The 13,443-nt window shown below is 40.7% G+C and overlaps 1 protein-coding gene and 1 long non-coding RNA gene across 8 annotated transcripts in view; both read left to right on the top strand.

Moving 5' to 3' along the window:
• Positions 1–13,443, top strand: part of CC2D1B (coiled-coil and C2 domain containing 1B) — a 41,863-nt gene that overhangs the window by 2,790 nt on the left and 25,630 nt on the right. For 4 of the 7 annotated variants that reach the window (XR_011142613.1, XR_011142612.1, XM_068953140.1 and 1 more), the window contains exons 3-9: positions 540–681; positions 7,722–7,837; positions 8,682–8,801; positions 9,958–10,095; positions 11,971–12,241; positions 12,799–12,923; positions 13,080–13,155. Coding sequence is in view for 5 of the 7 variants with exons in the window: in XM_068953140.1 (XP_068809241.1) it covers positions 540–681; positions 7,722–7,837; positions 8,682–8,801; positions 9,958–10,095; positions 11,971–12,241; positions 12,799–12,923; positions 13,080–13,155 (988 nt within the window). In the remaining 2 variants the exon portion in view is untranslated. The remainder of the gene's footprint in view (positions 1–539; positions 682–7,721; positions 7,838–8,681; positions 8,802–9,957; positions 10,096–11,970; positions 12,242–12,798; positions 12,924–13,079; positions 13,156–13,443) is intronic. The other 3 variants (XM_068953142.1, XM_068953139.1, XM_068953143.1) reach the window with 2 other exon arrangements.
• LOC138068052 (uncharacterized) lies at positions 5,157–7,697 on the top strand. The gene is made up of 3 exons (XR_011142615.1): positions 5,157–5,231; positions 5,761–5,825; positions 6,453–7,697. It is a non-coding gene; the product is annotated as an uncharacterized lncRNA (long non-coding RNA).

Genomic DNA, 13,443 nt, shown 5'->3' with positions numbered 1-13,443 from the left:
GTAGAGTGCTTTTCCTTGTGTTTATGATTTACAAACTGAAGTACTGAGAAATGCAAAACAGTCCTGTATATGCAAATATAACTTTTTCCAAGAATCGAGGGTAGAATCTGCAGTGTGTGCATGTCGGATCTGTATCATATGAATGCCGATTAGATCAGCTGTTAAGCAACTGTCTTGAACTTCCTTGATGAAATCTGCTTAATGAGGCTCAATATAACGAGCAGCATTTTATTTTATCTTTTTACTTCAAATTATTAGGTAGACTTGATTTGAAGAGACTGGGTTGATTGTGTACAGTCTTAGAGGGAGTATTCATTGATTCCTAACAGAGTTATATGCATCGTTTCAGTTATGGATGCCTTGCGGGCATTGTTTTGGTAATAGAAATGGTGTGATAGTTTGCTTTGAAAACAAAGAGAATCCGGAGTACATGGAAATGTTTAAATAACCTATTTATGAGTGATGCCTAAGTGCAGCATGATGTTTTTGAGCGTCATCTCAGTTCTCACAGCAGTGTTTTTTTTTTGCCTTGGCTCTAGCTGGGGCTATTTGTAGATTTCAATCCTGAAGAGATGCTGCTGGGTGCAGAGGAGGGTGCTGATGATGGGGACCTAGAAGCAGAGCTTGCTTCTATCACTGGAGTGAAGGTGACAGAAGGGAAGTCAAAACCAAAAGGGAAAAGTAAGTTGAAGTCTTTGGATGTTACTGATTGAAGACCTGAATAATTTATTGAAGATAACTATTTTTAAGTCACTCAATTCTCTAAAACGCTTTTCATCACTGGTAGAGGCTGAAATTGCAATAACTTTATTTCCTTTACTTTGAAAGGTTAAGTTGCTACTCCACAAAAACGGTAAGAGTTATTTGTCTGTGCTCTTGTAAACACAGGTAGGAAGAAGATATTTGATGGCTGGAAGCCTTGTTAATTTAGTATATGAAGGTATAACAGGCTGTAGTAGGATCTATATGACTTCAGAATGGAAATAGTGTCTTGAGTTGTTTGTTTTTTGGTTGTTTTTTTGGTGTTATTTAAGGAGTGAATTTACTGAGTTAGTGTTAGATTTTTAGTTTTTTCCAGTCTGTAACCATAATTGAATATCCGTTTAAAAGGGAAATTGTGGACTTGATGGGAGAAGTGGGAGTTCTGTGGTTTGTGTTACAGAGAAGGTTAGAGTACCTCTTAGAGTGGATCACTGCTGTTCTTAGTATTTAGGAATCTGAGAGTTTTGTCCGATACTGTTTGCACGCAGCTATGCAGTGTTTTACAGGATAGTTATAATCCAGTACGCATCCAGGCTGCTGCTGAGAGGCGCAGTCTAGTAGTGAGCATACTCTTCCTCAAAACCGGTAAACACATTTATGGAGCTGCAGGATGAGCTGGTTCAGGAAATTGATCCACGAAAACAAGTTTCTGCTGTTGGGCAAAGTTTTTGGCTAAATCGCTTATTTGATCTGGTTTACTACTAGGCTTTGTGAATTTTGCTGTGGCGAGTAGGGAGGGGTGGGAGCAAATGACTGAGATGGGAGAAGGAAAATTGGACTCACCCTTTTTACAGGTGTGTGGACAGATGCTGGAAAAAGTGTTAGTTCAACTGCAACTTTATTTTATAGTTCTGCAGTAATTTACCTATGATATTTAAGGGGACTTTCACACACAGCAGCAGGGGAATTAAGATTTTTTTTAATATTTAGGAAAAGTGAATAAGTGTCAAAACTCTAATTGGTGAGAGTCAGAACAGGTGTTTGTTCCTGAAGCTAAATTCTCAGCCATTTCCACCCTCCAGATTTCAAAACTGTAGTAACCCCCTAATGCTAAGAAGTACAATAGTTTTTTAGTCTTTGATAGAATATGAAATGTATATTTCTTCAGATTTTGGATGTTCTTAACTCACTATAATTGGTTGTTGCAGTTATATTTTCCTCTGTAGCTATTCATAGCAATTTTATTTTTAAAAAGTTTAAAATAATAGTCTTTATCAGGAGTTCTGGAAATATCATGCTCTTCCAGGGTTATTCTGAACCAGTGTATGGGTAACGGAGGTGATGTTCATATCACCAAATATACAGGCGCTCACTTTCAGTAGCACAGAGTAACTACAATAGCATTGAGTCTTGATTCTCAGAGGATCAGAATTTTTCATTTTAGCAACAGCGGAAGTTCTGCTTTTGGGCATAGATTATTCTTGATGGAAACTCGGAGTCTAGCAGCGTCCTCCTCCCGGAGGATGAATCTGGGTGTCAGGAGCTTCTGAATTGTTGTCACTTCTCAAATATGAACATCCTTTGGCCCTGATTATGTCACTTGATGTGTTTTTCAGTCTTTTTGCTCATAAGAGGGAAGTGAAACTTCAGAGGGAGTGGAAAGTTAATATTTACTACACTCTCTGAAGGTGTGTGATAGGGTTTATACTACTGTTTTTCTAAAAATAATTTACAACTATTGTTTTTTTCCCAGTACGCTTGGAAATAGTTAGGCCAGAAGCTTGTGGAGGATGAAGGAATGTATAGCTGGCAGTGAGGGGTGCTGACGCCTGGTGCAGCAGCATAGTGATGAGCACGTGGTATATCGTGGGGGCAGGATGCAGTCCAGTGCCTGGAAAGGAGGAAGGTACAGTAAGGACAGGGGAGAAACAGATCTAGTGTCTGGAGGAAGACAGAGAAAAGGGACCCAGCGTAATATATACTAGGGCTCCATTCTGGACTGAGCACAGGGTGCAGTGATTGACTCCCAGATTTGTATTTTAGGGCTGTGCTGTTGAAAAAAAAAAAAAAATTTAATCTCTCCCTGCACTTTGAGAATGCATGCAGGAAAAGCTGTATTGCAATGTCTTAAGTGCACTGATCTCTTCTCTCTGTGACTGATAAATGGCAATTGGTTAGCCACTCCGGTATTTGAAATTGTCGCCACAACTTGCCGTACTGGATTAGAGCTGAACCCGCCCTCCAAGGAAGCTTGCTTGTCTTTTCCTCCTTTAGCAGGGCTTCGTGTAAGGGAAGGCTCTTGCACCCAAGGGACATGCTGACTTTGAAGTAAGGCCAGTTTGCCTTTGGACGTGGCCAGCTCTCCTAGTTGCAAACCTTTGCTGTGGGTCAAATATGTGAGCAGCATGTTTGATGAAATACTGAAGCACTAAAGTCCTTCTTTCTTTAAAGTGAAGGGTCTGGTTAGAGGTTAAGTTACTATGCTGCTGCTGAAACAAGTGATCCTTCTCATGCGTTTTTGCAGCTCTTGTGTCAATGCTAGTGATCATATGGTAAATTAGATCGTATGAATGGAAAAAACATTGTTCCTAGGTTAATTTTCAGCAGGTTCACAAATGCAGCGGAAGGATGGGACGCATTTTAGATCTGTTTAAATCAACTGTAAAGCTGTACCCTAAAAATCTAGATTGTATTCAGCTTTTACCTTCTGCGTAGGGAAGTATGGTGTTTCCATGGACAGCTGGGACTTGTGTGCAAATAACTCCATCTTTGGGTTTGTGTGGGGGAAGTGGATACAACAGTTAAAAGAAGTCGTGGTTAGGCACAGCATGAGGTAGAAATGAGAAGTCAGCAAGGAGGAGTTAGGTAGAGTTTTCAGGGCAAAGTCCAGAAGCTTCAAGAGAAATTGCAGGATGAAGTAGCCAAGGAAGAGATACAAGAAAGGGGAAATTTGCTCAGAGAATGAGGTGATGATGCAGAAAATGCAGAGCTATATTTAGAGAGGCAGGAGAAACAGCACTCTTCCTGATCTGTGCAGCAGATCTTTTGTGCCGGTGTTTTGCTGCTTCCTCTGGGTTGAAGAGAAGAATCTTTCCCTAAGGACAAGCTTGTTAGCTTGATTCACAGAATCACAGAATGGTTTAGGTTGGAAGGGACCTCTGGAGATCACCTAGTCCAACCTCCCTGCTCAAGCAGGGACCTCTAGAGCATATTGCCCAGGATCGCATCCAGACGGGTTTTGAATATCTCCAGCGAAGGAGACTCCACTACCTCTCTGGGCAACCTGTTCCAATGCTCTGTCACCCTCCCAGTGAAGAAGTTTTTTTCAGAGCGTTTTATTTTTGTATCCCAGGTGTGACTTGAAGTAGCGCTTGATGTGTAAAGCCAGTTGTTTCTCTAGGTGGAAGGAGTCTCTTGTCTTTTTATTTTTCGCTCTTCCTCCTTTCTTGTCCTGTTAATGACTGGTAGGTTGGTTTATAGCCTGTTTTGCTCAGCACATCTGTAGACTTGATGTTAACATGCGTTACCAGTTTCAAAACAAAAACATGTTTATCAGGAGAGGGGGAGAAAGAGAAGACACTCTTGTGCTTTTGTTGTAGATTGAGAAAGTGGGTGAGTTGTTGAAGTCCTAAGTGCAGCACAGACCTTATACAAAATTCCAGTGATTTAGCAAGTTGCTCTAGTTAGACTGGGAACTCTTTGGGCTGGGCACTGTTTACAGTAACTGCTTTGATCTTTGTTCTGATTTATGGCTATATGCACTGTTGGAATATGAACAATAACAGTATTTTTTTTGGCTTTGAAAGAAAATGTTACCAGAAGTTGTACAGGCAGGTGTGCTGAGATATTTAATACCATGTCTCTGCATCTCGCGCACCTGACTGTTAAAGCTGCATTTTCCTCCCAAACTAACTCGGTCCTGTCCATACATGCAAATCCTTGGGAGCCGGAGTACTTTTAACTCATTTGTTCTTGTGCCACCATTGATTTTTATTTTAAGTGGTCATTTTCCTTCTCTAGTGCTTAATACCTTAATGTATTTTTAAAAAAGGAAGCATATAAAGCTGTTTAGTTTTATCTCCATAAAATAGATTTTTCTCTTCCTCCTAGCAGTTTTGCCTATACTTACTGTAATTTAAGTTTATCTTCTCAAGAATGTACAGTTCTGATTCTCAGGAATGGGTATAGTGTTACAGATGCAACTTCACCAAGACCTTATGCCATAGTGTTAATACTTTTCTGTTGGAGGTATATTGACTGATGTGTGCAAGGGTTGCTTTTTTTCGGCAGTTTTTCGTTCAGTGAGCCTGTAGTTGCCTGGTGCAATCGGGTATTTCTCTTCCTCTAATTTTCAGCTGATGAGTTCTGGTTTATAGCAGAAGTTTTTGTACTTTGTACATATATGTTCTATAATATCCTCTTTCTCCTCACTCTTCGTGTATTCTTTCTCTTTCAAGAACTGTTCTGAAACCACATGCGGTGACAAACCCGGAGTTGCCTTAATAGTTTTTCTTCATCTTCTGTTAAATGTAGGTACTGATATTTTTTCTAGTCATATGGTAGCTCTGAATTGACTTAGAAATCATTTTTGCCACTTAAATATTCTGAGATGAAAATAGTTGTTACCTTCTCACCCTAAATATGCTGAGATTAAGGTTGTTCGTACTTTTGGAGGTAGCTTGCACTTTCACCCAGTTGTTTATATAATCTCCCATTAATCCAATTGAAAATGAATACAGAACGTTCTGTTATTTGGGGGATTTATCTCAAGTCTTCCAGACTAGCAGGGCCATTTATTCCTTCATAGCCCAAAACACTTCTACGTTTGATTTCAATTTTTTAAGGCCTAGTTTCCTCGATTTCTCAGCAATTCTTGATTTATCCTTCTATGATGTCATCACTACCTACCAGGACCAATCTGAGCGTGCGTGCATCTCTTGTTTCAGTGATTTGTTTATTGAGAAATATGGTTTTGACACAACATCCAAGTATACTTAGTATTATTCTCGATTTTATCTCTGGCGAATTGAAGTCTTCCATGAACGTTTCTGTTACTAGGTTATTTCTCTGGAGAATATCATAGAGATATTTGTCCGTATCTTCAATCAGCCTAGGAGCTTGAGGTAACTTCTAGCACTTTTCCCCTGAACTAGTTGTTTCATCCATGTTGACTTGTCTTTTTTTCCTCAGGCTTAAATGTCATTACTGTGCCAACCTACCCCAATATCTTTCTTTTGCACCTGTGTTTTCTGAGCAGCGTTGTATCTCACCTCGCCTGCTAGTCATGGTGCTTATGATTTAGCAGTTCAGGCTCCTTATATTAGTGAACAGAAGTTATTTCTCCCTGGCATCCAATTTCTGAGCTAGATTATTAGATACAGTCATTTTCCTTGTCTTCTTGCCTGCCTTGACTAGTATTTTATTTCTCCTGATGTTCACTTCCCCAGTCTTTGTCCTTTATCCATGAATGTACCCTCATTTACCTATGATTCACTTAATAGCTTCCAAATGAAACATGGAGATTGTAAGTCCCCCTCCCCCCTTTTTTTTTTTTTTTTAAACAGGCGGTGGGGTTTTTTTGGTCAGTCATAGACTGTTGCAGTTTTAGGCAGCTGGTAGAGGGAGTCTGTCTTTTGAGAAAAGTTGTCTTTCTCATAGTGGCTCTTAGTGAACAAAACCTCATGCCAAAACTTCCCATATAGAACTAGTCCTCTGAACTTACCTGATCACATCTTTGCCCTTTCTTACAGGTTGGACGAATTACTTTGACGATCAGCTGAGCCTCCGTTATTTGAGTGGTGGTTTTATTTTTTGTTTGGTGAAATCCTTTGCCTATACCAACAGAAAGCTGACAATATCAGAGTTCGTTTTTAGCCTCAGGCTCGCGTTTTGAATTATTCTTTCTCCTTCCTGGAAGACAGCGTTCTTTCCTTATTGTATTCTCTGGATCCACTCTGATGATAGGCGTGTGAGCATTTCTTAACAGTGTTGATTTTTCTATTATGCAGATCTCCCTTTAGGAGAGTCAGATATACCTCATCCAAATAATAATCCTTCACACATAGAAATCTGAATTTGTTCAACGTTACACTTGCTCAAAAAAATAAGTCTTAATACACTTTTGCCTGCCTATGGCTGCAGATGTCACCTGAACAAAAGGGCAGAGTAGAGAAGCAGTTCCTACCTATCTCCTTAATTTAATTAAGATCAGTACGGAAAGAGGTGAGAATGTGCCTTCTGTCACAGAAAGAGTCTTTGGTATACTGTTCTCACGTGGAGACTTCTACCACGTTGTAACAACGTGCATTTTGGCTCTTTTCTGGAGAATTCTACTGATGCAAATCTGCAGGAGAAGTGTACTAGTGAAAGAATTTGCAGATTTGGGGCATTTTAGCCCTTTTGTTTTTTGAGAAAACCATTAGTTTTCTGGAATTAAATTTCACCTCAGTCATAAAGTCATAAATGCACAGGGTTCAACTTATCCCTTACGTTTTAGGACTTGCACTCATCTCATGCATTGCTAATACTCACTGCCCCCTTCAAACAGTCTGCCATACAGTCCCCTGCTAATTTGGAGTAAGAACAAATATTTATGCTGAAGGAAACAAATGGGATGGACTGTAGAAAAGAGAGAGAAGGGGAAAATAATCTATCGACTTAGATAGATCAAACCAAACCAGGGAGCTGTACAGGGGAAAAGAAAGGCATTAACATGAAAAAAGGCAGGTGGGATAGAGATATGAGAGAGAATAGTGCAAATAAGAAAAAAAAAATCGGATGAGGGAACAAGCAGGAGGCACTGTTTGATTTGCTCTGGGACTTCAGCCGGTTATACCTGCGACTCCCTTCTCAGACCTTGCTTTCTTGTTTAGGAACAGACTGTTTATTAGGTAAAGGAGAGAAGCAAGACAAGAACTCGCTGCCCTCGTCCAGTCAATAGTGTCGCCTTTAGAATTTGCATCTAGTGGCCACATACCTGTTACTTAGGACTTATGGCTCCTCCTGGTTGCTTTTTGCAGCTCCTCTGCCCATGGATCATATTGAAAAGATGGCTGCAGAGTGTATGAAGGACCTGAATGAAGATGAGGAGGAAGAAACAGAGGATGATGACTTAGAGAAAGATACAGACCTGTTGGTATGTATGATTTTGTTAGCAAAAAGTTTCAGAGTTTCTTTTGAGTTCGATTTTTTCAGGGAATAACTTTTAGCAAAAATGTTCATTAGCTTTGCAGAGGGAATCTGAAATGTTGTAAGGCCTTGTGTGTGATGGAAAGCCTTTGTAAGATCTGACACTCTGTGCACCAGAGCGGAGAGGGTTTCCTAGCTGACATTCATATGTGTGTCTTAGAGGAGTGGGAGAACAGTGGGAATCCCATCTGTGTCAGCTGATGAACAACTTACTGTCAGGCATATTTCTTAAAGTGATATCTGTGACCATTTTGCTACTGCTCTGGGTACTCCTTGGCCTGAGACAACGTATCCTAAGTAATTTCTTCGAGATTTTAATGAGTGAGCTGGTTGTCAGGGTTTAGGGAATGAGTGTTAAGCCGTTTTTGACAGCCATTATTAATAGGTTCTTTTCAGAAATTTCAAAGTTGGGGTTTGAATGACCTTTGTAAAGGTACTTCTCTGAACTTCTCCAGCTTCAGATCTCTATCCACCAACTTGCATAATGATCCTGGAGCTGTAGTCTGCCTTTTGTGTGGTATCTGGCTTCCTGTTCTGGCTACAAGTGGAACGATTGGAAGCAGTTCTTAATAATCAGCCCTGCTACCAAACACACCTTTCCCTCCCTCCACCCTTCACCCCCCCCCCAAAAAAAAAAAAAAAAAAAACAGAAATTGTCTGGGATATAAAATGTTTAGAATCTCAGTTTGGATTCAAGGTCCATCCAAAGGTTTTGGGGCTTGAAACTTATTTTATTTCATATTGCACTATTATATGCACTACAGTTGCCTTTGTTGGCTTTTACATTTTAGGCAGAATTGCAAGAAGTTCTGGGGGAGGAAGGTGAGACGGGAAGCTGTGAGGATGAAACAATTGCAATGGATTCATCCACAGCTCAGACAGAAAATGAGCAACCTGAAGTGCAACCACAGGTAGGAAAGAGCTGCGTGTTTCTAATAGTTTTGCTGAATCACTCTTATTGTCATGCAGCTTATACAAGGGTAACAAACAAGATAGAGAGCTGCTCCTATCCGACAGTAAACACAAGACGGTGTTGCGCTCTTGTCTGTGGAATCTGATGCAGTAGTGATGTATTTCAGTGATTTGTTTGTTTTGTTTTGTTCTGAGGTTGAATATTTATTGTTAGCATAGAATTGAAGAGGTAAACAGCTGGATTCGAACATGTCTTGTCCCTCATTGTACATGTGAGCATTCAGACTGCAGTTCAGGCTTCCAGGATTCATAGCATCCCCCACTGGGTCTTAAGCAGCGTGCTGAAGTGGTGAGACCTGTTAACTCAGCATCTTCGGTGGCTGTGTGGAATTTTTCTCAGCAGCATTTGCTTTCCCGCCTTAATTTGTCCATCCTCATGCAGTCATATTTTTTATTCAGTTACTGCTCTGTTTCTGTTGTGTGCTACAGAGTCCAGTGCCTTCATGCATTGTGCCCATTAATAAATGGGTCTGGGAGAGTTTCTATAGAGATAATGGCAATAATTACTTCAGTAGCCATCTGAAAGGTCTCTGTAGCTGTGGCATGTTTGTAAGTAGCTATTGGTAACTATTTGCTTAGGCTGCTTTTGTCACTGAACAAGTCCCAGGCTGTAGGAAGAGGAAAAAGAAGGAGCTCTTATAATAAAGCTAGGTTGAAAAATCCCTGAAGGGAGAAAACTAACATGATTTTAAAAAAAGGGGAGGGGGCAGGGGGGAAGACAGGGAGTCAAGCCACATGCCAAAATACTTCTTCACACCCTCTCTTTTGTGGTGTTTGAGAGACTTCACTGTTTTCTCTCACCTACTCCCTAACCGCATGGCTCCAATTACCCTGTGACTGTGAGTTTCCTAAATGTCTCCACCCATTCTTCTCTATTACGCCTTTGAGAGAAAGCCCAGAGGTGGATCCAGGGACGGTTAGTGCAGTACAAGTGCTCTTCTGTTTGAGAGAGACTGTTTCATCCTTGTGCTCTTGATTAGAGCAAGTGTGTGTGGAAGAGGAACGTTTGTTTTTTAGTGCTGTAGGAAAACTTGCATAGTTTGAAATAAGTCATCTTGATTTGGTTTTTTTTTTTTCTATTATTTTTCTTCTGAGACCACCTCACTTGCAGCTGTTACCAGTGAACTGCAACAGACAATAGAGAATAGAATTGCTAACTATAGGACAGCAATTTCTAATGCAAAGGAGTCAGGTGAGAGTGCCAAAACACGTCGGTATGAAAGAGGCCTTAAGGTAAGTTGGATTCATCAGGGATGTGAATGAGGGGGAGGCAAAGTCAGTTCTTTAAGCTATAATTTAAGAGTCTTTCTAGATCTGTGACCCAGTGAATTTGTTCAAAAGAGGAGGAAAATGCAGCAATCGATATGCTGTCTTGAGTTACGTGAAGAACGTTTCCTGTATTTATCACTGATCTAAATATAATACATAATAAATCTTAGAATAAAATAAATAAATATACTTATAAATAAATATAAACATAATAAATCTGATCTGACATAATAAATATGCAGATGAACTTTGAATGCATTTTTGTATCAGCTTTGTTTCTGTATGTATACTGGTACCTGGAAGCAGGGGATATGGTAAATGCCTATGTTAAACCCACCCATCTAGATCTGTATTTGACCTGTGATGACCGACCGTTCATTGTTACTTTAGAGCAAATTATAGGAATTCTCCTAGCACGTATACCTGCTGGTTCATCACTGATGCCTACCTTCAGGTACTGAACTTCCATTCAGTCCTTTGTGACAAAGGAAGGATTCCTCTCCCCAGGTGTGTTGGCTGCACTTGAAAATGAATCAAATGGGATTCTTCATTAAGGCAATTACAAAGTGTAGTGAGGAGCTGTTTCTTTGGTTTTGCCTCTTTTCAGCCAGGTGGCGTGCTTGCAATTAGTTTGTAGTGCCTAGTGATCACTGCTGTGCAGGAGTGTCTTTCCCTGTTTGCTCTCATATGCTCTCCTGCCTCATCTCGGACAGCAGCTAACTCTGTCTTGTATGAGCAAAGCTTTATAGCTCAGCAGTGTCCACAGAAGGACAAGTTTACTGTCTGACCAAGTGCCTTGAAGTACTAAGGGAACAAGTGAGGCCAAACCCAGAGGAGGAAATGCACAAGAGTGGAGATTTCTGTTTGTCCACTGTCTGTTAGCTCCAAAAAGGAATATGCATGAAACCACCTGACCTTCGGTAGGGCAAGAGGCATCGGCATACCATGCTTATTTTATCCAATACAGAAACTGAAAGCTCTATTTGCCACTTCTTTTTCTCTGTTTTTCAAGGTAGGGAGTTTCCATGTGCCTAAGCAATGTAACTAAGGATAGTAGACTAGCTATCACTTCACAGCTCAGAATTCCTTAATTAGCTAGAGGGCATGTCATTAAATACTGTGTTATTCTCTCTCATACATCGTTCTTGGAACTGTGAACTTGAATCTCACAATTTAAGTCCGTTACCAGTCTGTCATTCCACACTTGGAGAAGAGAGTTGGGTGTGGGTTGCTGGACTGGTCTGAACCCCCGTCTTAAGTGCAGTCAGTCCAAAACGTCTCTGCCACTGTTGCTTGATAGGTCAGCCAATGTCATGGCTAACTAAAAGCAGTAGTGATTCTGGCACCGATGAGATTTTTTCCTTGCTTTCTATGTGTTACCATTTCAGTTTCTGAGACAGGTGAAAGACAGAAAACTTTTGTTTTGGCCTGAAGCGCATGGTGCTCTTTTGTCTAAATCTTAAAAGTTTAAAAAAAAAACTTTGAGGAAGATAATATTTGTGGTGGAGAAGGGTTTAAAAAGAAAACTGCGTTTAACTCACGTTCCAGATAGTGAGAGCTGTCTACCTGACAGTTCTAGGTGTTGAGGAACTACTTAGTCTGGGAACAAGTCTTTTGCTTTGTGTTGCTCTGACAACTGAGCACCTTTCACTTGCACTGAAGTTGGCCCTGCAGAAAAGTAGGGAATGCTAAGGGGCCCCGTTCTCTAGTGACCGTCAAAAGATGGCTGTAATCGATTCCATCATGGATAAGGGAATGAATTTGAGTTTTGATGATTTTTACGCTCAGCTGTACGTTTAATATAAATGCCTATTGACTTTGCTGTTCCATCTCTGTCAGACGCTGGAAACCATGCTGGCTGCAGTGAAGAAAGGCAAAAAAGTCAGTGAGGAAGAAATTCCACCCCCTGTTGCAACAGGAAAGAGTTCTCATGTACCTCAAGCCACAGGAGCCGAACTAGAAAACTTGGAAGATTCAGGCAGTGTCCCAGCAGAGAAGAGAGTAGAATCTGCTGCAGATCATGAGCAGAAGCCCTCTCATGATGCAGAGCAGCATCTGGAATTGGAGTCCCTACGAGGTCATGCTCCTTCTAGTTCTACCATGGAAACTGGTACTATGTTCAGAGAGAATAAGCAGTTCCAATGCTATTCTAAGGTCACGTTTTTCTTAGTTTTTTTGAGGGGGATTCTGTAGCAAAGCACTGAGTTGTGCTTATGTAGACCTTCCCAGGTGAATATTTCAAATTGGGTCAGCCATGGGATCAGATATTTTTAAGAGAGTCCTGACATTCTGATTTCAGTTTCTCTGAAATTGAATCACTACAAAATGAAGGCTTCCCAGGGGACCCTCTCCTGGCCTGCAGTGTATTGGTATCTTTCACTTTAACTTCTACTGTGCCTCAGTTTCTCCTCCAACATGTGACACATGGGATTCCGTGCTTTAAGGCGTTTTGATATCTTGACTAAAAGACTATTTTTTTTATTTTCATTGAGAAGTGGGAGTATCATGTGTGATGGGACTTCTGGGGACTGGAAGAAAAGGGCCTTTTGTAAGGAGGATGTGTTACTCAAAGCCCAAGAGAACTAAGCGGGTTTGAATAGATGAGCAGAAGAAGGGGTGTACGTCTCGCTTGTTTTGCGTAAGTCTCATTCGTGTTCCTTTTTGCAGATCACCAGAACAGCAGCACACGGGCACTGCTACTTACGAGGCAGAGAGAGTATAAAGTAGCAGCTCTCAAAGCCAAACAACAAGGGGACCTGGAGAAGGCGAAGGAATACATGAAGATAGGCAAGGTGAGCACACAGAAACTGTCTGTCAAGAATCTGAATGCTAAGCTGCTCTGTGCACTACACACGTGTAATAAGAACGTGTTCATTGACTGTCATTGTGTCAACTAGCAAGTCTCGGACATACTCAAATAAATCTTATGTTGTGCTTTGCTACATTAGAAATTTAACACGGTCCTGGAAGCTTTGGACAGTGGGCAGCCATTAGACCTCCAGAATATGCCGCCATCTCCTCAAGGTAAGGTTTGTCTTAAAGAAACCCTTTTAGAAGTCTCTCTCTGCTGTAATAGAATGATTCTAAATTTGATCGCAAAACTGTAAGTGGAATTGAAGGTCACTTAGGTCTGAGGTTTACTGTATATTCAAATTCTAATCAAGACCATTAAAGAAAAACAAGGTATCCTCGTTTATTTTGAAGTTACTCTCTTGACCTATCTAGGCTTGAAATGAATGCTAAGGATTCCTAGCAGCAGCATATAGATTTCTTCATACTACTGTATCCTGGTTCTTCTTTCCCAAAGTTAAT

Source organism: Struthio camelus, chromosome 8, assembly GCF_040807025.1.
Source record: "Struthio camelus isolate bStrCam1 chromosome 8, bStrCam1.hap1, whole genome shotgun sequence".
NCBI lineage: Eukaryota > Metazoa > Chordata > Aves > Struthioniformes > Struthionidae > Struthio > Struthio camelus.
The sequence above is the reverse complement of the archived record's forward strand: the minus strand, read 5'-3'. Positions and strand labels throughout refer to the sequence as shown.